Here is a 26,189-nt window from a genome sequence, read left to right as displayed (position 1 = left end):
GCAGACAACAGAAGAGCGAACTAGCACCACTGCAGCGGTGTTGCTGTGCATTCAGCGACATGTAGACGCGGAGAGGCCTTTTCAACTCAATAAACAGCCGTTACACGGCCGTTATAGAATAGAATAGACAGACACTAGTGAAATAGCCGTTGCAGGGAGACCGACCGTTAAACCCGACATACAGGATGATGATGTTAGCGGCGTGTCTGACGCTGTTGCTGCTCGGCTCCTGGGTTCAGTCAGCACAGAAGACCGAGGGAGACGACGAGTGGGTTCATCTGCCCAACAAATGTGAAGGTAACGGTGCCATGTGCTTCCCAAAGCGGGGTCTGCGGGCCTCCAGGGGTCCCTGAAGGGGCTCCCAGGGCCCCCCCAGCAAAACGAGGGAGAGTTTAATTTATTTCCTTAAGCCCAATGCCACACCAACAGTCCAAAACCACACTGTGGATTTGACTGTTTTGAGGCTAGCTTTCAGTGTAAAACCATAGTGTACTCTGTCTGTACTGTCTCCTCACAGCCACTTCCTGTATCAAGTCGTATCAAACAACAACATCCTCTCTGATGATGGACTCCCTTAAGACTCAATGTTATCACATTGAAGATGTTTTTCGTGGCGTTTGATATGAAACATGGTGGAACACTGCTGCAGTTGGTCCGTGACGATGAGCAAAGAGCTGCTGTTGGTCTTGGATGCAAGAGTAGCAGATTCAGAATGAACCCTGGTTTATATCCATCCATAAAGTGAACTAGCATGCTGTCACTAACATGTCTTTATACGCAAACATGTCAGAGATTCCACTATGATGTTAAGTATATTATGTTATATTCAAGGCCTTGCTCAGCACTATTTGCAGGTAAATATAGTAATGTCTAAGAACCCTCTGTTGCAAAATTACATCACTTTTAGCTGTCAATAATAATAATAATAATAATAATAATAATAATAATAATAATAATAATAAATCTGTATGTTTTTTAAGATCACATTTGCATAGTCAATGGGTCCTGTTGTTCAGCCTCACAATGCTATTGATTGGATAGTAAACATGTTTATAGGTCCTGCAATCTGGCTATTAAACTACACAACGTCCGAATCTCCTTGGACCTCACAGAGTTGGACTGCATTTATAGTGGTAGAGTTAAAGTTTCATGTTGTATATTTAGTAGTGATGCGCGGGTCACCCAGAACCCGCCGGGTCCCGCGGGCTGGGCCGCCCCGCAGGCGGGCTGGGTTGGCAAATTATGAAAATATCGCGGGTGCGGGCGGGGCAGGCTCAGAACGTGACAAAGCAACATTATTAAATAATTTAGAGCAATGAAACACGCAGAGTAATTAACCTTAAAGACGTGAACTCTCTCTCACATGTAGGTACACACAATCAGACAGACTCCTGCTGCACTCTCTATAGCCTACATGGAGTAAATAAACGCTTCAATGAGGTAGCCTATGTGCTCTCAAAACAAACATTTTGGAAGGATTATTCGCTGTAATTATTATTTGAAGTGTCCATATAATGCCACCGCAGATTTTCTGTTGTGGACTCGACTGTGATCTATTTGTCAACTTTACTGCAACGTGAGTAGGCTGTGAACAATTGAGTGCGCATGAGGTAATTAAAAGAAATCAGACAGCGAGTCTGGCCGTATCTGCAAGCCGTGTGCGCACCTGCTGCACTAGTTTAGTAGCCTACTACTGCAACATGGCCAATTGAGAGCGCATGAGGTAATTAAAAGAAATCAGACAGCGAGTCTAGCCGTATCTGTAAGCCGTGTGCCGTGTGCGCACCTGCTGCACTACTACGTTTAGCCCACTATTGCAACATGGCCAATTGAGAGCGCATGAGGTAATTAAAATAAATGGGTAAGAATAAGAACTGTTTCTGTAGCCTGCCTCCTACCTCTACCTGCTACCTCCATTTGAAACACGGGAAGCGTAGTGGGTCACGCTATCTGAAGACCATGGATTAATTGAAGAAAGACCGACATGAAAGCAGCAGCGCAACTCATCCAGAGCAGGCCTAGGCTACAACTGTTGTCGCGCAGGGCAGCGTGTGTGTGTGTGAGAGAGAGAGAGAGAGGGGGGAGAGAGACAGAGTTATTAGCTGCTTTGCACACCTTGGAAGCTCTGCTGTGCTCCTCCTGCGGCCGGAGACATATTACATTAAATTGGCCGTTGCGGGCTGCTGGGTTGGGTTGGGTTCGGAATTTTCAGATATTTAACGGGGCGGGCGGGGCGGGCTGGCTCCAATGACGGGTTGGGTTGGGGCGGGCCTTAAAAAAACCTGACCCGCGCATCACTAATATTTAGTGTTATCCTGAGATACAGCAGTGATTTTTGATTTGATTGACGTTTACTTTCACACCTTTACTTTCTTTCACAAAGAAAAGTCTACATACAGTAATAATATAACTTCTTGAAAGTAGTTTAAAAAAAGGTTTCAAAAACTGAAATGTAGCCATACAGTGATGACTGAAGACTTGACGTTTTGCCATTTCCAAACAGGTTTTGGTGACCTGTGCTTGTGGTGACGACGTAGCACTAAATGAAAAGCTGTGTAAACTGTCCTCCAGTCCAACGCAATACAAACAAAATGCCAGCAGCCAAAATACACATCACTGATGTTCCCAGGAAAACAATCACACTTTCACCTCAAAATATCCTGTTTATTTACATGACTCACCTGAACACATTTATGTCAGTCTAAAAAAAAGTGGGCGGGCACAGCAAATGAGGAAATACAATTTAGGTGGGTTTTAGGGCTGCAACTAATTGTTATTTTCATTATTGATTTATTACTTTTTGGAGTAATCAATTATTTTGTTTATAAAATGTCAAAAAATAATGACAAGTTTTATGCCCACACGTTACCAGAGCCCAAAGCGATTGTTCAAATGGCTCACAGTCTGACCAGCTGACACGTTATATTGATTTTATAGTGATATGAAACTGAGCAGCAGGGTTAGGGGTAGGGTTACCCTAACCCTGACCCCTGACCCCTAACCCTGACCCCTAACCCTCTTTCCAATAAGCTCATCAGCTTTGAAATCGCTTCGCCGGTTGTTGATATCGAAAGCAATTAACCTTTTTCACTTCCCACCCAATTCATCCATTTTGTGTCTAAAATGCAGGAAGTCATAAGTACACACAAGCACATCCCTTTTCCAGGTGCTGAGTCAAAATCGTGACTTCATGAGATTCAGCAAAATGCGTGACGCTGTCGAGCCTGTGAGGGCTCAAAACGTCATTTTGAATGTCAAATAAATCAGAAAAATATTGGGAGCTACTGCCAACAGTCTCGGGAGTTTTCCCGAATCTCATAATAAAGGCAGGAAGTAACACAGGTGCAGGCAAAACATGAACAAAGGCCCCGGCACTGGAACACCTAAATGGATTGGAAGTTGGAAACCCTCATGATTGTTTTGCTTTCACCTGTGTTACTCCCTGCCTTTTAGACACAAAATGTGTGAATTGTGTGGGAAGTGAAAGAGGTGAGTGAAGCAGGCTGCAGCCATGTTGTTGCAGTGGAACAAGCTGTTAGTTAGAAGGCAGAAGTGAAACATCTAAATCTTCACTTTCCTCTTTTTTTTGACTCAGTTCTGTTTTCTCATGAATAATTCTCTGCTGTTAAATACACCTGTTTCCTCTTTCTACCACAACTCATATATGTCACCCATATCTCTCTCTCTCCCCCTGCTTCTCTCTCTCCCCCTGTCTCCCATCTCCCTCCTCCCACTCTCTGCCCCCATTCTTTCTCTCATCTCTCCCCTCCCTCTCCCGCCTCCCCTCTCCCCCTCTCTCTCTCCCATCTCTCCCCCTCTCCCTCCTCTCTCTCTCTCTCCCATCTCTCCCCCTCTCCCTCCTCTCTCTCTCTCTCCTCTCTCTCTCTCTCTCTCAGTCTGTAAGTTTGTCAGTATTGAGATGAAGTCTGCGTTCGAGGAGACGGCGAAGACCAAGGAGCTCATCGAGACCAACTACCGCTTCATCGACGACAAGGGAACCCCGCCCATCAAATACGTCAAATCGTACGTGTGTGTGTGTGTCTCTGTGTGTGTGTGTGTCTGTGTGTGTGAGTGCGTGTGTGTGTGTGTGTGAGAGAGAAAGAGAGAGAGATCCATAATCCAAATATGTATGACACCTTATTGATATCTCTGCAGGTCTTTAAAAAGTCTTAGTAAGTCTTAAAAGTCTCTCTCCCTCCCCTCTTTCTCTCCCTCCCTCTCTCTCCCCTCTCCGTCCCTCTCCCCCTCTCTCTCTCCCCCTCTCTCTCTCTCTCCCTCTCCCTCCCTCTCTCTCCCTCTCTCTCTCTGTCTCTCTCTCCTCTCTCTCTCTCCCTCTCTCTCCTCTCTCTCTCTCCCTCTCTCTCTCCCTCTCTCTCTCTGTCTCCCTCTCTCTCTGTAGAGACCTCAGGTTCATTGAGGTTGTAGAGAACGTGTGTCAGAGGCTGATGGGTTACAACCTGCACAAGGAGAGACAAGGCAGCAACCGCTTCGCCAAGGTCTGTGTGTGTCTGTGTGTGTGTGTGTGTGTGTGTGCGTGTGTGTGTGTGTGTGTGTGTGTGTGTTCATAATGTCAGCAGTCAACAGGAGTTGATTACCTTCAGTTTTGAGAAATTTACTTTTTAAGTTTTACTCACAGAGTGACTCTTTCTTTATCAAAGCGTGTGTCGTTCACCGTTTTAAATAAATAATAAATAATAATAACCTCGTGTGTAGGATGCCGCTCACAGTGTTTCCCACTCAATAATAAAGTATTAAGCTCTATTGCTGACAAAAATGTGTTATTGTAAGTCACTTTGGATAAAAGCGTCTGCCGAATGACGTAATGTAATGTAATGTAATCTAATGTAAATGACTGTGCTTTACACTCATTTTACGTTTGGAGTCTCTAACAGCTCTTAGCTGTTGTAAAATTACTGGAGTGTCTAAACAGCTCTTGAATGACTGAATGAATGAATGGTTTATTTTCGGTCATAGGTTATAATGAACCACAAACAAAATGTAACAGTTTGTGGGAATATACAGCAAGAGAACAACATCATACATGTACATATCAAACCATTTCACACAAATACAATTTACACAATCAATGACCGAAAAAAGCAATAGGCTGAAGCCAAGGCTTATTGTTTGCCTATCCTGTATAATCTCTTCAACAAGAAAAAACATGCATTTAAACAGAATGACTTTGCAGGACTTAAGATGATCAATCGGGACATAAAAAACACAATTTTCAAGGCAAAATTAAACTACAAAAATAAACTGGAACAGGAATTTGCAAACATGAACACCAAACAAGCTTTTCAACGAGTCAGGACTCTCACTGGACAAGCCACCAAACAAACCACCTGTGTATCAGACCCCATCACCTTTGCTAATAACCTCAACAATTTCTACGCTCGCTTTGACACCTCTGATTACACAGAAGAGTGTGAAACCCTCCTGGATTCTCTGCCCCCCCATGAGATGGATTATGAGTCCCTCCTAACCAAGCGGGACGTCTACCACCAACTTATTAGGTGCAAACCTAATAAGGCTCCCGGGCCGGACGGAATTCCAGGTCGTCTCCTGAAAAACTGCGCTCAGGAACTAACACCCATCCTTCACTCCCTTTTCCTCAGATCACTCCGTACTTCAACAATCCCGGTCATATGGAAAACATCAACTGTCATCCCTGTTCCTAAGAAACCACGCCCATCAGAGTTAAACCACTACAGGCCCGTAGCTCTTACCTCCGTCATAATGAAATGCTTTGAGAAACTGGTCCAAAACATCATCCTTCCATTCATCTCACCTTTCCTAGATCCCCTCCAATTTGCATACAGGCAAGGAAGAAGCACAGATGATGCAGTAGCCTGTCTCCTGCACAGTCTTCTGCAACACATGGACACTCCCGGGAACTATGCCAGACTGCTTTTTATTGATTTTAGCTCCGCCTTCAATACAATCCAGCGCCATCAGACAATCAAAAAGCTACAGCAACTTCAAGTTCCATCACCACTCATCCACTGGATTTATAACTTCCTCTCCAACAGACCACAGGCAGTAAGGATTAACAATTTACTATCACTCACCATCATCCTCAACACCGGCGCTCCACAGGGGTGTGTACTCAGTTCATTTCTCTACATCCTCTACACAAATGACTGTCTAAGCCCATCCAGCACAACCCTTTATTTCAAGTATGCAGATGACACAGCCATCCTCGCACTGCTCAATGACCAGGACTCTCTCTCCGCCTACCATCACTCCATATCACACTTCTGCACATGGTGCGACAATAACTTTTTCCACCTTAACATCCCAAAAACCAAAGAACTACTATTCAGCCCCCCCAAAACACCGGCCCATCCCCCCAGTCTCACCATCAACGGACAGAAGGTAGAGGTGGTGGACTCCTTCAAATACCTTGGAATTACTATAGACAATAAACTCACTTTCAATCAGCACACTATGGACATTTATAAACGTTGCCAACAGAGACTCACAGCCATCCGTAAACTACGTCACCTCTCAGTCCAACCCCACCTTCTTCTCCTCCTGTATCACAGCATTGTTGAACTGGTTCTCCTCTACTGCACCATCTGTTACTTCCACATGCTCACAGTCACCAATAAGAATAAACTCCTAAAAATAACACACTTAGCCAGTAAACTCATCGGTATCACCACTCCCAACCTATCTGACTGTGTCACCTCATCCATATCTCGTAAAGCACGCACCATCACACATGACCCAGACCACCCACTCCACCAGCACTTCACCCTCCTCCCCTCTGGCCGTAGATATAGACAGCCTCTGTGCAAAAAGGCCCGTTTTGGAAAAAGCTTTGTCCCAACTGCCATAAAAACCCTAAATACATAACCGTAACCCCTCTCTCCTGCTTACCATGTGATGTGCTTTTGTCTTTGTCTCTGCTCGGCTACTCCATTGTCTTAAGTGTTGTTTCTCTGTACCCATTTATGTCCCTAATGTTTGTGTTTCTGTACGCACCGCCCGTGAAAAAGAATTTCCTCTTTGAGGACAATAAAGCTATATCTAATCCATTAGAAAAAAAACAGAATATCTGCAGCAAAATAAAGAATAGAAAGACAGAATTTACTGTAAATTATAATCCTGAATTATTTTACTTTTTAAGGCTTCTTTAAGCCTCAACAATGATGTACACAATTTCAAATCATAGCTGTTGTGTCTAAACAGCTCTTAGCTGTACACATCATCGCAGCCTCAGGGGGTTTATTGCTTTTATAAAACGGTCTCCGTTTCCCGCTGTTCCAGCGCGGCAGAGAGTCCAAATGCTCCGTTATCTTTACAACCATCATCACTGAAAGTAGCAAGCAGGCCTGCTTTATTGCACAATCCAAATCTTCATTAAAACCTGCCATTTTCAGCGTGTAGCTTGCTAGCTAGCTAGCGTTGTTGTTGTTTCACAACAACAAGAACGGAGGCATTTGAGAGCGACACGCTGGGAGCAGAAAGGGATTTCCCTTGGCTCCGACTCTAGTGAGTCAGACTAATAAAGTGGTTACTACATATAGCCTACGTGGTAAGGTTGAATAAATTATTTTATGATTTATTAAACATGTATTATAATCACACAGACACTGTTTGGCGCATGTAATACTGTGATTCAGCCACAGGTGTGGCTTTATAGATTTATTTCACAGATCAAAGGTGGCTCAGCCAATCATAATCAAGAGCCGGAACTATCCAAATAAAAGTAATAAAAGATGACGCAATAAGACAACGAGCTGTTCACAGGCAGCCCAAGTCCTGGAAACCCCACAGAGGAAATGTAAGCATTTCAAATGAGCATCTCTTTCTCCCCCCTCCCCCTCTCAGGGCATGTCAGAGACCTTCTCCACTCTGCATGGTCTGGTGAATAAAGGAGTGAAGGTGGTCATGGACATTCCCTACGAGCTGTGGAACGAGACGTCAGCCGAGGTCGCCGACCTCAAGAAGCAGGTAAGCTTCATATCCCCATCCATACGTCCAACTTGCTTTCATGACAAGACGTCTAAATCCAGCTTAGGGATGTTCCTAGCAACTCATTTTCCTGTTGGTTAAACGAAAAGTGTAATTTATGTCGCTTTCACATATAAGCTGTTTGGTCCGCTTTAGCTGCACCAGAGTTCATTTCCTCGGATAGTGCGCTTCGTTTGGGGTGGTGTGAAAGCGCAAACGAACTCTGTTGCGGAACAAACAAGTGAACTCTGGTCCGCTTGAAAACGTGGGTCTCGGTTCGTTTGCAAGTGAACTCTAGCGCGGTTCGTTTGTGATGTGAAAGCAAACGGAACCAAACTAGGGATGTCGAAAATCATAATTTTTCTTGACCGACAACCGACCTTCATTAGCCGACAATTGTCGGTTAATCGAGAAGATTAAAATTATTATTACTATTTTACTGTCTGTGCCCCATTAAATCATTACCACAACAAATGCTTGATTTTTTTTAAATTAGAAAGCGTTTATTTTTCTACAAGCAGAAAAAAAACACATTAACTCATTCATGGCCAGTTTAGGACTGCCAATATTTAGCTCAGGCCAAAGATTTTCATAATTGTTGGTCATCATTCAAGACCCACAGTAAATTATCTATTAGCACCAAAGTGATTTGCAATACCTCAAAATGAAGATGTACGTCTCTGGGTTCACCAGAAAAAAAAGTGAGCTTTTAGCATGTTCTGTACTCTACTTATAGCCATTTATATACACCCTGTTTTCACCAAAAAGGTCTCTCTGAGAAGAGAAATTGGAGAAAAAGGCATTTTTGTAAAGGACACAATCTCAGGCAGAACTCGCTCTCAATTCTTTTATTTTGAACTGTATTGACATCAGACATGTAAATACTATTCGTTATGACACAAATGACAAAAAAAATAATATATATATATATACATGAAGTGCTTTTTTTACATTCAACAATACGGTTTACTCAGTGTGAGTGAGTGTGAATGTGTGTGTGTGCGTGGGGCCCATGTGTGTCTCTTTACATTACATTTCGTCATTTAGCAGACACTTTTATCCAAAGCGACTTACAATGTCACATTCTGTCAACATTAGTGGAATCAACTGTGGAACATCATCTACACAGATACACCCTTGCAGCAGTAGAGTAACTGAAAACTAAAATAAAAAGTTGAAAAGAAAAAAGAAAAGGAGTTTTCAATCTTCGGCGAAAGATGAGTGTGTGTTTCGAAATTTGCACCCTCCCCCCCTTCCATGCACCCCCTCCCCCCACCACACCCCTTTTAGCCAACGAGACAATTTTGGATTACTAGGAATCACGTGCGCTACAGACAGACAGACACCGCCCACCCACCTAGGTGCCATCGTGCAACTGTGTGCCGTCGGCTCATACTACATCACAGTTGCTCGAGTGACATCGATGATGACATCATCACTGATGACATCACAATTTGCTCAAGTGACATCACTGATGACATCACAATTCTCAAGTGACATCACTGATGACATCAACACTGAGAGAGAGAGTTCTGTCCACAGCTGCTGCTGGATCGCACCTCCTTCCCAGGGAACACTATTGATCTTCCCGCAAATTAGCATAGGAGGAGAACACCAAAATGGTCTGAGATCAGCGTCTAGCCTCCTCTGCCTCTGCATCGTTGGCAATGCATATATATCAACAACAAAATGACTCCTTACCGCGAGATCATCAGGGTCCTGTCGCATTGGAGTCCAGTCTTCCTCGCCCTCGACATGGAAAGTGGCCGTGCTGCTTGGCTCTGTGTGAAAGCAATTTCTGTGGCGAGGCTGCCAAGCTTTACGGGCTTCCCGAACTACAATTTTGCGTGATCTGTGTTTGAAAGAGCCTATAGTCACTTTCAATGTAATCCCGGCGGGTCTTTGCACGGCGCAAATGCGCTCTGGAAATCATGTCTGTCGTTCTCCTCCTCCTCAAGTTGTGACTCCGTCTCGTCTCTTTCGGGCTGGGACACAGGAACGGGGTCCGGTGTGGACCAGGATCGATCATGTTGCTCACGGGTTTGACTACCGCGAACAACTCATCCAGGTTCGCTGCCCTGCAGCAAGGCGACCAGCTCGTGCAGCGCGCCGAGGGGCGTTTCAATGGCGTTTCTCCTACTCTGCAACAAGGAAGCGTTTCTCCGTTTTCTGTTATTTCCTCCTCCTCCATTTCAAAACAACCGCTGGGGTAGTTGTTTGATCACGTGTTGTCGGCTTGTCTTTGAGGCCAGGGACCTGATACCATGTCACAGGCTGGGGAAGTCTTTGAACTACGCGCTGCACTAATAAAAACAAAAACACGTCAAACACGCATTTGGCTGGGAGGCACACTCCTGATAAGACGTTAAAGACGTATATGGCCATGAATGAGTTAACAAAACGAGAAGACAAGTTGAATCCTCCAGCCATCTAAACAAAAACATTCCTCCGATAGGCTATACTGCTTAGAGCCCACGCTTTGCATATTAAGGACAGGTCAATTGACACGCAGCCGCCCCGTGAAGTACTGTTTGAGCGGATGACAGCCCAGGCTGCAGGCGAGGGCGCACTGACAAAGTGCGCATCACTACAGTATCTTCTCTTTTAGCAATAGTCTCACTAATCCCACAGTGGTTTACCTGCTTTTGAGATCTGCAAAAAATTGTTTGCTTCTGTCTCACCCGTTCGCTCTCTCTCTTCACACACGCGACGAGGGCTGTGCTCTCTGTGTCTTGCAGGGCTCCACAACATTATGAGATGAGATGAGAGAGATGAGATAAACTTTATTGTCCCTGGAGGGAAATTTGTCTTGGGCAAAAAGTGCTAGTACCAACATCGGTGTTACAGACACAGTAACAAAAACAAACACGGTCACAGTCACAGCATTGCACTTCACCACAGAAAGAGTGCCAGCTAGACACAAGATTGCACTATTTCGAAGATTGCACATGCCCTATTGCATAGTGTGTTTAAATCATTCAAACCAGTTAATAAGGGAAGAATAAAATAAGCAATAAAACCATAATACCATAAAAATCATACAAATAGAAATCGAATAAAAATCAAATCAAATCAATTAAAATTAAAACAAATCAAAATCGGCAGCGGATTTGATAAAAGAATAAAAGAGTAAAAGAATAAACCAATAAAAATGGGATTAAGAGGTTAGAGAATAAGACCAAGGAAAGAGCGGTAAAAAACATAACCAAACAAACCAGACTATAAATACAGCTTCTACCAGACTACCTACCTAACCTAACTGGAGTGCTACACCCGGGGGAAGAGCAGGCTGTTTGTTCAACAGTGCAATTGAGGTGGGGAGAAAGGAGAGCTTATAGCGATTGCTCCTGTGTTTGCTAGCTCTGAATCTTCTCCCGGATGGTAGCAGCTCATATTCCGAAAATAAAATGTGAGAAGGGTCATTCAGGACTTTGTGAGCCAGGCTGATCACCTTTTTCTCAAAGATGGACTGTAGCGTCGCCGATTCATTCTTTCCAATCACTTTCAAGGCTGTGTGGACTATTTTTAGAATTCTTGCTTTGAGCTGGACGGTCAGAGACCCAAACCAAGCCGCCATGCCATATCTAATCAGGCTTTCCAACACAGCATTATAAAAGGTGGACATGATAGTTGTGCTCACACCAAATAGTCTGAGTCTGCGTAGGAAGTGCAGGCGTTGCGCTAATTTGGCGCAAAGGTAGTCTACATGGACATCCCATTTTACCAGGTGGTCCATTTGGATCCCCAGATATTTATACGAGCTGACCTGCTCGATCGCACTGCCCCCTATGAGCACGGGGTCATGAACCCTAACTGTTCTCGGATCGACGATCATTTCTTTGGTTTTATTTATGTTTAAAATGAGGTGATTCCTCTCGCACCAGTCTTTAAAGGAGTCAATTTCACTGTGGTAGACAGAAGGGCAGTCGTCTCCCTTCAACAAACTTAAGATAAGGGTGTCGTCAGAGAACTTAATGACAAAGTTACTAGGATCGCAGTTCCTACAGTCGTTTGTATACGCAGTAAAAAGAAAGGGCGAGCTCACCCCCCCCTGGGGGGCGCCGGTACTGCAGTGTTTGACATTGGAGAGGGAGGAATTAACCTTGACCTGTTGAGTCCTCTGTTAAAAGAGAATAAAACCATTTGATGATGAACGGATTTATGTTCATCTTAACTAACTTCTGAACTAGCAGCAGGGGTCGGAGTGTGTCAAACGCTGAGCTAAAATCAGCAAATAAAACGCGTGCATAAGCTTTGGGGTCTGAGTCTAGGTGCTTACTAATTAAGTGAGTCACACAGACAACAGCATCCTCTGTGCTTCGTCCCTCCCTGTAAGATAATTGTAAGGGGTCCATACAGGGAGTCATTTCTGTTTTAAGTTGTTTGACTATCACTCTTTCGAAACATTTCATAACCCCACATGTGAGAGCGATAGGTCTGAAATCCTTATTCACAGCAGGACAAGATACTTTGGGAACAGGAATAATCAATGATTTTTTCCACAGAGCAGGAACAGTGTGACTATCTATTGACTGTTGAAAGATCGGGCACCAGGCAGCTGTAAGCTCTTCAGAACAGGATTTTAGCACGAAAGCTGGCAGGCCGTCAGGCCCTGTGGATTTCTTATTGCTTACCTCGCTAAAGATGCTCTGTACCTGAAGTGGGTCAATAACCAGACGGTCAGAGTCGCTACAAGAGGGAAAAACAACTTAATTAAAATCAGAATTAAGATCCGCTGCCGAGTCGGAATCAAATCTAAGAAAGAAATCATTCAACTCATTAGCTCTCTCCAGATCATTTAAAGTGACAATGTGCTTACGGTTAGGATTCATATTTGTAATACTTTTCATGCACTCCCATAACCTCTTAGAGTTCATAGTGGAGACACTCTCCTCCAGAGCAGCCCGGTGACGCCCTCTGGCCTTCCTCAGCATCTCGTTCAGTTCTTTTTGGGCTGCGGCCACACACCCCCTGTCCCCATTTTTGAAAGCATTTTTCTTTTTGTTGATGCATGCTTTAACATCCTTTGTGATGTATGATTTGTTGTTGGGGAAGTGGACAATGTTCTTTTTTGGGACCACGTTGTCGATACAGAAGTTTATGTAGTCGGAGGTTGTCTCTGTTGCCTCATTTAACTCCAAGTTATTGAAGATGTTCCAGTCCGTGCATGAGAAGCACCCTTTTAGTGTCTCCACACTATCCTCTGTCCACTGCAGCACAGTTTTGGGCAGCGGCTTGCTAGACTTCAACACCGTTTTGTAAGTTGGCAAGAGGAAAACAGTGGAGTGATCAGAGTTAGCAAGAGGAGGAAGTGGTTTCGCTCTGTAAGCGCTTTTGATGTTACCATAACATTTGTCTAATACACTGCTATTCCTCGTGCCGCATTTGACATACTGATAAAAACCTGGAAAAGCTGGCTCAAGTCTACAATGATTAAAATCCCCCAGCAGGAACACAGGGGCCCCAGGAGTACGTAGCAGTTGCGAGTGGACACAGTCAGCCAGACGTTTAGCTGCTCTAGCAGCATTAGCACTGGGAGGAACATAAGCAGCACAAATAATAATGTTCCCAAACTCCCTCGGGAGATAAAACGGTCGCAGGGAGAGGCAGAGCAGTTCGATGTCTGGGTCACAGTATTTGTCTCTAACGGTGTACTGGCTGCACCATCTGTTACTCACAAACATGCAGATGCCTCCGCCTCTCGTCTTCCCAGACGAAGCCTCCCGGTCGGCCCGTATGGTGGAAAAGCCCTCCAGCTCCAGCATGGAGTCAGGAGTGTCTTGACGCAGCCACGATTCTGTAAACACCATCATGCTCGACTCCCTGTACTCGTGACAGAATCTTGTGTTTACACGGAGCTCGTCAATTTTGCTGCGTATGGAACGCACGTTACTTAACACATTGACTGCCAGCCGTTTTTCAATGCTGTAGGTAGTAGGGATGTCAACGGTTAACCGTTAATCGATTAACCGTCGCTAACGTCGTTGTTCGGTTATTGCTGTCGGTCTATCAGTTAATATTATTTTTTTTTTTTTGTCTATTTACTCAATGAGCTCATGCCCAAACAAGGCGTGTCTATTTAGATGCTGAAATGTTAATGCTTTTTGTGTTAGAAATTCTAACACAAAAAGAATTTGTGTTGAAATGTTGATGCTTTTTGTTAATGCTTGTTAATGCTTTTTGTGTTAGAAATTCTAACACAAAAAGCATTAACATTTCAGCATCTAAATAGACACGCCTTGTTTGGGCATGAGTTCATTGAGTAAATAGACAAAAAAAAAAAAAAAATTTTTTTTTTTTTTTTTTTTTTTAATATTAAAAAATTATGAATTAACCGATAGGTTAATCGATTATTAGCGTCGGTTAATCGAAAGTGAAATTAACCGAAAATTGACATCCCTAGTAGGTAGGTTCTGCCAGGTTTTTTTTTGAGGATTCTGGCTCATTTCACAAGAGCCGAGGATTCTTTTCTGTTAGGACTTCGTGAACACCAATCATCTAAAAAGAACTAATAGAATGTGTGCTTTCTCTGTCTAAAAGAGTTAGTTTGTAGAGTTAGTAGTTATGTAAGCATTAGCAGTTGAATACAGCATGGTTTCAGCGTCAGAAAAAATATTCAGAGATAAACGGCTTTTTGTGAAATTCGATAGAACAGTCACTTTAACCATTCATTTTTGGCATCAGTAAGACCTAAACAATAGTTTTGAACAGTAATTTCCTCCATAACAGCAGGAAACTCCCCTCTGCTTCCAACTCCTCCCTCCGTGGGCGTTCTTCTTGGCTGCAGCGCCGTGTCACAAGCTTGTCACCAGTCTCACTGCTTTGCTGCTGCTGCTGCTGCCTGTCTGCGCGGCCGCTCTTTGAGGAAGTCTGGTTGGACTCGCTCGCTTCTTGGAGTTTTGGTTGAGAGCTTTGATGAAGCTTTTGCGATTCTGGTCATATTTATGCTGCGTGTTTCAAAGTGTGTTCCATCCGTAATATATTATGCAAATTTGCAATCCCGCACTGCCAGCAATCAGCGCGAAAACGAAAGCGTTTTCGCCAATCCATTTTCATGAGAATGGCTTCGTCACACTGCTTTTTGCTTGCCTTCCTCCTTCCTTGTCGCCACTTAGTGGGTCGGTGGAATGGGTTGTACACGTTGTACACGTCCAATACTTATATAAGAGATGTAAAAGGGTTAGATGCACATCCCACCGTCAAAAAAAAAAAATCGATTCTGAAAACGTGTTAACACGTCGTTGGCAGTCAACAGCTGGATTCTGAAAACGTGTTAACACGTCGTTGGCAGTGAACGTGTTAAAATGATGGAAGGTAGTGGGGGCTTGTTTTCCCTTCTGCAGAGACGTTGCCTTACGCCTCCTCTCTGGCCCCTCTTCCTTCGTCTGGTCCCGCCAGTCGTCCTCCCGATGATGTCCTCAGGGAGGTTCGCAGATAAATGATAAAAACGAGTATATATACGAGTATACAATAAATTGTATACGAGTATACAATAAATTATAAAAACGAGTCCGCACTCCGCACGCAGTCTCTTGTTGTGAAACAATTTCTCCGAACTGCCATGTGTTGGACAGTAAAGACTAACGTTAATTGATACTTTTCAATCGTCAATTCGACCGCTTCATGTCATTTTTGTAACACGGTAAAAACTACTGTTTCATCATTGAGTGCGAGCGTATGCATGCGTGTGCATGATGAACATGCAGAGAGGGAGGGAGAGAGTTAGACCGAATGAGACAGTGAAGAAGTAATGACAGCACACACGGAGTTAACAAAACTATAGAACATGTATGAGCTGATTGTTTCGCTGGGTGTGTTAATCATTCTGAAATGGTCACCGAGCACATCTGAGCTGTGTGCTCAGACAGGAGCAGCAGAGGGGCGGGGCAGTCAGTGCGCTCACTTCACTGTGGCTGCAGCAGGTGTTCAGCTGTGTGTGTGCTTCTCGGCGGTTAACGGTTAACCGTTGACATCCCTAAACCAAACCCAAGAGCAAATATAGGAAAGGCAGTGCATCATGAGTAGAAGGTGGTAGAAGGAAGCAAAACACTGCGCCTCCCTCGCTCGCTTCGTCTCATCTGCAGAATGATGTTGGACCCAACAGCTCGCTGCCTCATCTGCTGCTCATATTGGGTGCATTCTTGTAAAATATTTATTTGATAGTAACACCAAAGTAAAACCAGAAATCCCAAGATCGCAAAAGTGGTGTTTCGTGGATTCACTTGTGTGCAGTCAGCCCTCAGCAGGCAAGACGGCAGAAGAGGAGAGATTTCCCCTCTATATTCTGTCCAATAGATGAGTGACCGTATCGACCACATGACATTGTTCAGAAAGTTTGGTGCGCTTGGCAAATTGCGTGTGTGAAAGCGAACCGGACCAAATGAAAAATTAGACAATGTTGCAACTTCACCCTCCCGAATCACACCGAGCTTATATGTGAAAGTGACCTTAGACTCATTGACTAGTCTAGACGTAAGAAAACACTGAGCACATTATTATGCCTCCGCCGGCGATAGTCAGGCCGGAGGCATAATGGATCCGGGTTGAACGTCTGTACGTCCATCCGTCCGTACGTACGTACGTCCGCCCGTCCGTCCGATGTTCGTTAACGCGATATCTGAGGAATGCTTTGACGCAATTTCATCAAATTTGCCTCAAACATCGAGTTAGACTCAAGGATGATCTGATTAGATTTTGGTGGTCAAAGGTCAAGGTCACTGACCTCTCAAACGCCATTTTCCAGCTTGTTAACGCGATATCTCAGGAATGCCTTGACGGAATTTCATCAAATTTGCCTCAAACATTGACTTGGATTCAAGCATGAACTAATTACAGTAGATTTTGGTGGTCAAAGGTCAAGGTCACTGTGACCTCTCGAACGCCATTTTCAAGCTTGTTAACCCAATATCTCAGGAATGCATTGACGGAATTTCATCAAATTTGCCTCAAACATTGACTTGGACTCAAGCATGAACTAATTAGATTTTGGTGGTCAAAGGTCAAGGTCACTGTGACCTCTCGAACGCCATTTCCAAGCTTGTTAACGCGATATCTCAGGAATGCCTTGATGGAGTTTCTTCCAATTTGCCTCAAATGGCGATTTGGACTTAAAGTCCCTGGAAACCAGATTTTTTTTTTTATTATTTAGCATTTTGAGTTCATCACATCACAGGAACCTATGTTAATAAGCCACCAGCCAAATTTGAACGATGATGAACGTCGCAAAGTATATAAATTTAGGTTTGACAGTCATGGCAAAAGTCATGAGAATCAATTCGATTTTAGAGTGTATTTTCTCCCGCGGACTGTGTGGGCGTGTCCCGTCTGCAGCAGGTCTCAAATTTCCCTCTCTCTCTCTCTCGGAGGAGACCTGCTCGGAGGAGACCTCTCTCTCCGAGAGAGAAGGAGAGAGAGAGAGAAGGAAAGAGAGATGGAGTGTGTGTGTGTGTGTGTGTGTTTGCGCGTTGCTCGGCGCTTTTATTTTCATCTTAAAATCAAACACAACAAAGAAAACATCATCCTCCAATTAAATATGTTTGAAAAGTTTTATAGCGTTTAGGTGATTGATCTAATTATCTATTAGAAAATATTTCCCTTCACTTTCCATCGTAAACATAACGACCCCAAGGTTGGGAACCAGTGCAATAAACTTTAGCAACATTATGCATTAATTACTTTTTTTAACTGCCCCCAAAAAGTGGGGGCAAAAATTGCCCCGAAATATGTTTTAAATTTCCTCCACTGACGCAAACATGTAACGTTATCTTTACAACTCGGCCTGCATATCACGATTACAGTGACCAAAATTATCACGGTTATCAGTATTATCACGGTATTGTTCAAATGTGCTCAAAATGTTAAAAAAATATTGAAAACATTTCACCAAGTCTGGGAGACTGTTAACTTTGGTTGATGATGGACAGTATTTACTGTGTTTTTCAAAGCGCTATAATCCCGGTAATAGGCTTTTAATGGTAATGAAAATTTGAAACGGTACGGTTACCGTAAGCGAGTTTTATCATGGTTACTCATTAAACCAGTTATCGTTTTATCCCTAATCTGATTAAACACATTTTCCGAATGTAATCTTGGCTGATTATAGTTACTTATTTTCCATAATCTGATTACGTAATCCCGATTACATGTATTGAGTTACTGCCCAACCCTGGTAGTTACGCATTGCTATAACGTTATTGCTCTGGTCGATTGGTTATATGCCAGTTTGATCTGATACAGCCTACATAGATACAACCTTATTTTCATTCACTAGATCAGAATACTGGCAAAACCGTGCTGAGATGTTCTCTCTCTCCGCTCCATAGACTGATGTTAGACAATTTTTTTAATTATTATTAAAAGATGTTAGTTCAAGAAGGGCCCAGGTGGAGCCTGAAAAGGTGAGTTTTTAGTCTCTCCCGAAAGATTGGCAGCGATTCGGCCGTTCTGACTGAAGGGGGGAGCTCATTCCACCATTGTGGCGCCAGGACCAAGAAGAGTTGCGATCAGGACGAGCGACTTTTGAGCCGACGTAGCGGTGGAGGAGCGAGGCGATGTTTGGAACTTGACCATAGATTGCAGATACGGAGGGGCTGTCATGTGGACTGCCCTGTAGGGGCCAGTGTCTTGACTTTGATGTGAGCCAAGATGGGAAGCCAGTGAAGAAGCGTGACATGAGAGAATTCAATGAATTAAATTAAATTTCGTTTTTTTTTTCAACCTGGACCCTATTTTCCACACTGTATGTGTCTAAGGGACTCATCGTGACATATTTTTTTCAAATTGGTTGAGTACTCACGAGATAGCCTTGTTTACAGCTTGTTAAACAACTACCAGTGTAATCCAGTCGGGCATTTGTGCACCGTCATTCCACATTAGCTAAAACTGCTTGTTTTGCCGCTGGGAGACTCAAACTGTCATTATAGTCTTTGGCAACATGGAAACTACTCTACACATGAATATTATTCTGCGGGGTTTACTGTCGGACAGAGAAAATGTGCGTATGAACTTGAAGAGGCGAGGAGAGAGAGAGAAAAAGGAGCAGAATTGTCTCCCGCACAGTGCTGTTGATGAGAGGTGAAATCCTCCATGTTGACTGCTCCTCTCTCTCTCTCTCTCTCTCTCTCTCTCTCTCTCTCTCTCTCTCTGTCTCTCTCTCTCTCTCTCTCTCTCTCTCTCTCGCCTGTTCACGCATATTTTCTCTCTCCGGAGAATTCATGTATTCACCTTATTCTTTGCACATATAAGGACGCTTCATGACGTCATTTTGTAATCGTCTTTCCGTTTTAGACATGGATTTTTTTAGACATAGATTTTGCCTACCTTTATCATTTTTAGACTAGCCAAAAAGCTGTTTTCAAGCAAAAAAAGAAAAACTGTTATAAAGTTTTAATATTTTGTCAGATGAGAACTTAACATTCATGTGACGAGTTGATCAGAATAACGCCTATTTGGACATTTTTAACGAGCAGCGAGGAGCTGGCTGTGTGACCGGCTGTCAACCCCTACAGGAGGCTACTGCCTGGCAGTGAGAAAACACTGTCGACACTGGGGGGCACGGTGGCGCAGTGGTAAGCGCTGTCACCTCACAGCTAGAAGGTCCTGGGTTCGATTCCCACCTTGGACGCTGTGAGCGCTGAAGGAGTGCGTGCCAGTCCGCATGTCCTTGAGTGCCGGCTGCCCGGGTGGGGTCGTCAAAAAGGGCCTTTCTGTGTGGAGTTTGCATGTTCTCCCCGTGCCCCATGGGGGTTTCCTTCATACTGTATAGGAACCCCACACCAAAACATGCAATATCCTGGTTGCTGAAGTGGTGCCCCCTCTGGTCGTTAGGGGCGCCTGTTCGGAGGGAGGGGAACTCGTTGGAATAGCGTGATCCTCCCACGTGTTATGTCCAGGGCCCGAAATTAGAGCCCGCCACCCGCCAATGGCGGGCATATTTTAGCTTTGGCGAGTTAGGTTTGGCGTCTCTCCGCCACGTGGCGGGTCGCAAAATAGTCGTCATGTAATATTAAAACTGTGTGTAGCCGCCTGTGTCCACCTTAGCGTCTTTTTCCGACTGTTAAACGCTGGGAGTGCGCTGCGGAGCACTGATCCCAGCCACAATATACAAGGAAGCAGTCTGAAATTAACGTTATTTCAGTGCAGTAGTATAACATGAGTGCTTCCTGAGGCTGTTTCATTCTGGCTCTCCCGTATAGGCTACCAAACGTGACTCTGGAATGAAATGCAGTCATCAATTTAGCGGAGGTAAATTGACAGCCTACGTCGGGCGAATCAATCAATCAATGAATCAATCGCTCGCACTTGTTGCCGACACTCGTATGATACAGTATATATGAGGATATCATAGTTATGTGTGTTTTGGTGCGCAGCTGGCTAACACGAGTGCTTTGTGAGACTGTTTCATTCTGGCTCTGCCCTATAGGCTACCAAACATGACTGGAGTGGAATGGAATGCAGTCGTCAATTTAGCGGAGGTAAAAAGCGTCTTTTAACCTCTGCTAAATTGACAGCCTACATCGGGCGAATCAATCAATGAATCAATCGCTCGCGCTTGTTGCCGATTTCGTATGATGAGGAGATGAATCAAAATGCTTACCACCAATAAAGCCGGAGCCGAGAACGAGTGCAGGAGAGTTAACGCAGGTGCCAGGTGTGAGTGGGAGAGAAAGGTCCGTAGCCCAAGTTGTGCGCTGTCTGCAGTGCACTGAGACTGTCGCAGTTATTACTTTTAGCTGCGTTGTTTTTTTTACAATAATTTAAGCTCAAAATTGACTTGACATGTATTGATAAGATTGACTTGACATGTATTGATTAATCAATCATCAATCAATATATTAAAATAATTTGCTTCAAATTTTACTCTGGCCTCTTATTTAAGTGTGTATTCTTCAACGTAATACCTTATCTACTTGAAATGTACTGAAAAAAATGGATATATATGGATATATGACACAAAAATGCGTTTTTTTTTTTTTGGGCCGGTAAGAAATATGGAAAACATCTACCCGCCACTGGCCGGTGGGTCAAAAAGTTAATTTCGGGCCCTGGTTATGTCCTACCGGTGAAGCTTCCCCTATCAGGTGAAAAGAAGCGGCTGGCTACTGCCCATGTCTCGGAGGAAGCATGGAGCCAGTTTTCGGCTCTCCCCAGATCGGCAGAGAGTGGAGCAGCAACCAGGATAAATCAATTAAAATTTGCACTAATGGGGGATAAAAATGGGATAAAAAATGACAAACACTGTCGATGTGCTTTTGTAACTAACGTTAAATGCTGACCGGGTACAGCCATCGGCTCCTCGCAGCAGTAACGCTATGAACATGTAACTGAAGTTGGCCACAGTGTAGCTTCTGAATGTTGCCAAACTTCATTCATACTGACGTTTTGTTTTGGAATTGGCCGCCAACTAGCGCTGAACCGGAAGAACAAATACAATTGCGTTGACGCGGGAGAGAGAAAAAGTGGGCGTGGTGAATAAGGTGAATAGAGTCGTATAGAGCGGGGGTTCCCAACCTTTTTTGTGCCAAGGACCGGTAGATACATGGGAAAAAAAGTTGCGGACCGGTTGTCAATTATAATGGTTTTAGTTACATAATATATTTACTCACCAGGTGGCAACAAAGGGTAAATAACAGCCTTTTGTGTTGTACTGTATGTAGCCTACCCTACAGTATTTATGTTTTTGTTTCAACTACAAACATAAATAAACATCAACTTGAAACTATGTTTTAACTACCACACACAGCCTAAAATATTATAGCCTATGTTTATAAAAAAAAAAAAATGGACCGGCTCGCGGCCCGGTACCAAATGCGTTGCGGCCCGCTACCGGTCCGCGGCCCGGTGGTTGGGGACCGCTGTTATAGAGCACATTGCTCCAGCTGTAAACAAGGCTATCTCGGTGAGTACTCGACCAATTTGAAAAAAATATGTCAGGTTGGTTGAATACCAGACGGGCTGCAGTGTTCTGAATGAGCTGAAGCGCCTGGATGTTAGAGGCAGGTAGGCCGGCCAGAAGAACATTGCAGTAGTCCAGGCGGGAGATGACAAGTGACTGGAGCAGGAGTTGTGTCACTTCCCTCATGAGAAAGGACGGATTTTGCGGATGTTGTGCAGGGAGAACCTACAGGAGCGTGCTGTCGCTGTGATGCAGGCCGAGTTGGGCAGCTGGTTGTCAAGGATCACCCTGAGGTTCTTAGCTGTTTGAGAGGGTAACACAGTAGTGTTGTCAATGGAGATGGAAAGGTCAGTGAGAGGACAGTCTTTCCCTGGGAGGAAGAGTAGCTCTGTCTTACCAAGATTCAGCTTGAGATGGTGGGCAGACATCCAGGCACCAATGGCCAATCGGCCAAGTTATTAGTTAGTTTATGGGCTAGGAATTCTGCCAGATTACAGACACTATAGGCGCCATTTTCTCCTTCATTTGGAGGAGAAAATTCTTCTGAAATGAAGATTGATTGACAGCTGCTATGTCTTGATATGATTGGTTGAAATGGGGTAGACATTTGATAGTACTATGTGAGGTCAGCAAACTGTAGATTACTGTTATGAATGAAATCATGAAAAATTAACTTTTGATGTAAAAAATTGTGAGAAACTAAATAAATTAGATTTTTGTGATTTTCTTTTGCATACATTATTAAATAGGTGCACTCCATAGGTATTTGAACTAAAAGTAAAGAAAAATCATTTTTGGCTTCAGCTCGTCTTTAAATGTTAAACCGAGTAGTTGCGCACATCCCTACTCCATCCGCCGATACACTTAGAGGGAGAAATAACTAAATAATAACAACTAAAAATAATAATAATAATAATAATAACAACTAAATGAGAAAGAAGGAAAAACATCTGGTGAAGGTGAAAGCATTAAAGGTCCCAATTCGTGCAGCTGTAACCTCTTAAAAACGTGTGTCTCTGGTCCATAAAACATGATTCTGGATTAATCTGTTGAAAATATAGCAACCCCGTTTGTTGTGACGGAGTTCTCACTTCCTCATCTCGTTGCTTCCCAAGAATGGCCTGTTTCTATAATATATTCAGAACTAACAGTTCCCATTGGCCGCTGAGGGAGAGCCCGCCCCAGGCTCCCAGCGGCCAATCAGATTAGCGTCTGTGGACCAGCACGCTAGGTTGCGAGTTATCGTTAACATAACGGTACTACGCTAAAGAGGACATCTCAAAATGCCTAGACTTACCGAATGCACCTCTGCAGTTGCTGGATCACGTACAGTTGGCGTCGCTCCAGCTAGAAGTGTTAATTTTGTGGCTATAGACTAAATGGTGCAGGTAGCTTGTGTGAGAGAGACCCGCGCAGTATGCAGGAGAAAGCTAGTGACGTCCCAATTCCCCCAGATTCCCCTCTGGGCAAACGAAGCGTTTGGGGGTGTGGCTTGGAGGAGACTGCAGAGGGACGCTGGATAGGGACAAATCCAACTGTGGCAGTTCTGAGCGTGTGAGCACTCATTACAGGGAGGGCTGACAGCAGTATATATGCATTTACAAGTAAAAACAGCTTTTGCACGGAATGGGACCTTTAAAGTGAAATGAAACATCTCTTTTTCACCCTCAGCGAAATTTCCACCTAAATGTGGGTTAAAATTAGGATATCTATCTAGTCACATGGTTTTACTAACTTAAGTGTGTGTGTGTGTGTGTGTGTGTGTGTGTGTGTGTGTGTGTGTGTGTGTGTGTGTGTGTGTGTGTGTGTGTGTGTGTGTGTGCGTGCGTGCGTGCGTGCGTGCGTGTCAGTGTGATGTGCTGGTGGAGCAGTATGAGGACGTGATTGAGGACTGGTATAAAGGCAGCCAGGAGGAGGATCTGACCACTGTGCTGTGTGAGAGACACGTGCTGAGGGGACAGGACACAGGTAACACACACACGCACATACACACACACAGGTACCACAAACACACACACACTGAAAAATCTGACACTTGATCAGTTATGGACATGCTTGGCTGGATCGCAACAGCAAATGCAAATGTCGCTGACTCGGGCGTCCGGGTAGTGTAGCGGTAGATTCCCTGCCTACCAACAAGAGGGTCACAGGTTCGAGCCCCCGTGTTACCTCCGTCTTGGTCGGGCGGCCATACAGGCACAATCTGCGGGTGGGAAGCCGGTGGGGGAATATGTGTCCTGGTTGCTGCACTAGTGCCTCTCCTCTCCTGTTCGGGGGGAGGGGAACTGGGGGGAATACATCTCCCTCCCTCCTCTCCTGTTCCCTTCTCATGTTGTCCTCCTTCATTTCCATTGTCCCTCCCTCCAGCCTGCCTGAAGGAGGAGTGGAAAGCGGTGAAGAAAGGCGACCCGGCGGCCATGGCCGAGGACAGGAAGAAGAAGAAGAAGAAGAAGGGCGTGAAGAAGGGAAAGGGAAAGAACGGGGAGGAGGGAGGAGGCTCAGACGCAGAGAAGAGCAGCAGGAAGAAGAAAGAGAAGAAGCTGAAGAAGAAGAGAAAGACCAAAGCGGCGGCGGTGGAGAGGACGGAGGGAGCAGGGGCGTCGTCTGACGAGGAGATCCAGGCCGAGGTGCCTCTGCCTGGGCAGAGGACGGAGCTGTGAGTCCCAGGCTGCTGCTCGTCCTGGATCATTCTGGGAGAGTGAACAGACTGCACATAAGTTTTGGACCAGTGGTGTCGTTCATGCACATCAATGGTTCACAACTTAACTGTAAACTCAAATCAACTCAACTTTCAATAACTGTCAAACTAAATGAATGTCTGCAAAACTGAGACATGACAAAACTAGGACATGAGATTATGTGCAAAATAAATTAGAATAGTTTTTCCTTTAAGTCCTTCTTACTGTTACAAACTGCCTCCAAGTCTTCAGTTCAAAAGGGTTGCAACTAACAATTATTTTCATTATCGATTAATCTATTGACTAATCAATTAGTCGTTTGGTCTACAAAATGTCACAAAATAATGACATCCTCAAATGTCGTCTTCTGTCCTGACCAACAGCGTCATAGAAGACTAAAGAAACCATAAAATATTCACAATTAAGAACCAGATAATTTTTTCTAGTTGTGGTTTCTTGTGTCGTCTGGATTAGGGATGTTCATCAATTATCGAAAATCGATAATTGATCGTTAAGGATTGGAATCGATCCTGTGGCATTTGGATCGATTTTGTTATTATAAAAAAAAAAAAAAAAATTGGGACTAGGTTTGGGTGGAATTCGTTCCTCCTCGCCCCACTCCATTGCACAGCCGACTAACGTGAGGTGGAGCTATAGTCTCTAGTTTTCTGGCTGGGCACGGCCTTTGTGCCAACAAAACTGTTTTAAACATGGGGAATTCACACCGGCATGCGCCGGGGACAGCAGTGTTGGAGAGGAGACACATTGAAATAAAGAGTTCATTGAGGAGAACACGTTGTCTTTCGTATTTTCTGCCATAGGCATTCATTTTGTAAAAAAAAAAAAATCTACCGGTAAGTATTAATATGATCCATAATCGATAATTGATCGTTAATTTTGACCGATTATCGATTTTGGAAAATTTTGACAATGAACATCCCTAGTCTGGATCCGTGCTGCAAAATCCATATAGGGCGAGGAACTAAACACCAAAGCCAAATCTGTATCAAGTCTAACATCTAAAGATCAAAACAAAACGTCCATCTGCTATTGGCTGATCTTTGGTGCCAGGCCACTGAAGTTAGGATGAACCCGGAACATTGGAGGCTGTTTCATCTGTCGTGTTTTGTTCCTTTACAAATTAAGGCAGTGAGAAAAACAGGGAATCGAGATCTTTCTTTCTTTCTTTCTTTCTTTCTTTCTTTCTTTCTTTCTTTCTTTCTTTCTTTCTTTCTTTCTTTCTTTCTTCAGGCATTGTGAAAACAGGGATATGAGGTGCAGCAGTAGGACTAGGCTACTGTATCTCATAATGTGAATTTGTGTGCGTGTGTGCAGCCTTTTTCTATATTTCGTGTGTGTGTGTGTGTCTGTATGTGTGCTTTTTTAAGCCTGTTATATTTACAGAAGCTTCCATTACGACTGAAAACTGGGATGTTTTGACTTATACATTTAAGTTGTACCTATTCACCTTATGTTCATACGCTGCAGTGGGCCAAATTATTCCGGGTCGTGTTAACACTTCCGGCGGTCACGGTGCGAAATACAAAAGAACGTCAGAAGAAGAGAGTTGTTTTTGGAGCGGACAGTGCAGGGGTAAAACAAAGAACATAGCCTACTACTTTGAGCTCGGTACACAGCAAGCAAGCGGAGTATCC

The 26,189-nt window shown here is 44.1% G+C and overlaps 1 protein-coding gene across 1 annotated transcript; it reads left to right on the top strand.

The window, feature by feature from the left end:
- The first annotated feature begins 15 nt into the window (after positions 1-15).
- Positions 16-25,083, top strand: cnpy3 (canopy FGF signaling regulator 3). The gene is made up of 6 exons (XM_083640797.1): positions 16-297; positions 3,897-4,023; positions 4,400-4,496; positions 7,840-7,962; positions 23,707-23,824; positions 24,224-25,083. Exons 1-6 carry the CDS (start codon positions 186-188, stop codon positions 24,514-24,516), a joined length of 870 nt encoding a protein of 289 aa, XP_083496923.1. The 5' UTR covers positions 16-185; the 3' UTR covers positions 24,517-25,083.
- The last annotated feature ends 1,106 nt before the right edge of the window (positions 25,084-26,189 follow it).

Source organism: Poromitra crassiceps (genome assembly GCF_964638095.1).
Source record: "Poromitra crassiceps genome assembly, chromosome: 7".
NCBI lineage: Eukaryota > Metazoa > Chordata > Actinopteri > Beryciformes > Melamphaidae > Poromitra > Poromitra crassiceps.
Note: the sequence above shows the minus strand (reverse complement) of the source record. Positions and strands in the feature narration are given on the sequence as shown.

Coding starts and splice junctions, on each gene's coding strand:
- cnpy3 (XM_083640797.1), top strand. CDS start 186: ATGATGATGTTAGCGGCGTGTCTGACGCTGTTGCTGCTCGGCTCCTGG. Junction 298..3,896: donor TCTGCCCAACAAATGTGAAG/GTAACGGTGCCA, acceptor TCTCTCTCTCAG/TCTGTAAGTTTGTCAGTATT. Junction 23,825..24,223: donor GCTGAGGGGACAGGACACAG/GTAACACACACA, acceptor CCCTCCCTCCAG/CCTGCCTGAAGGAGGAGTGG.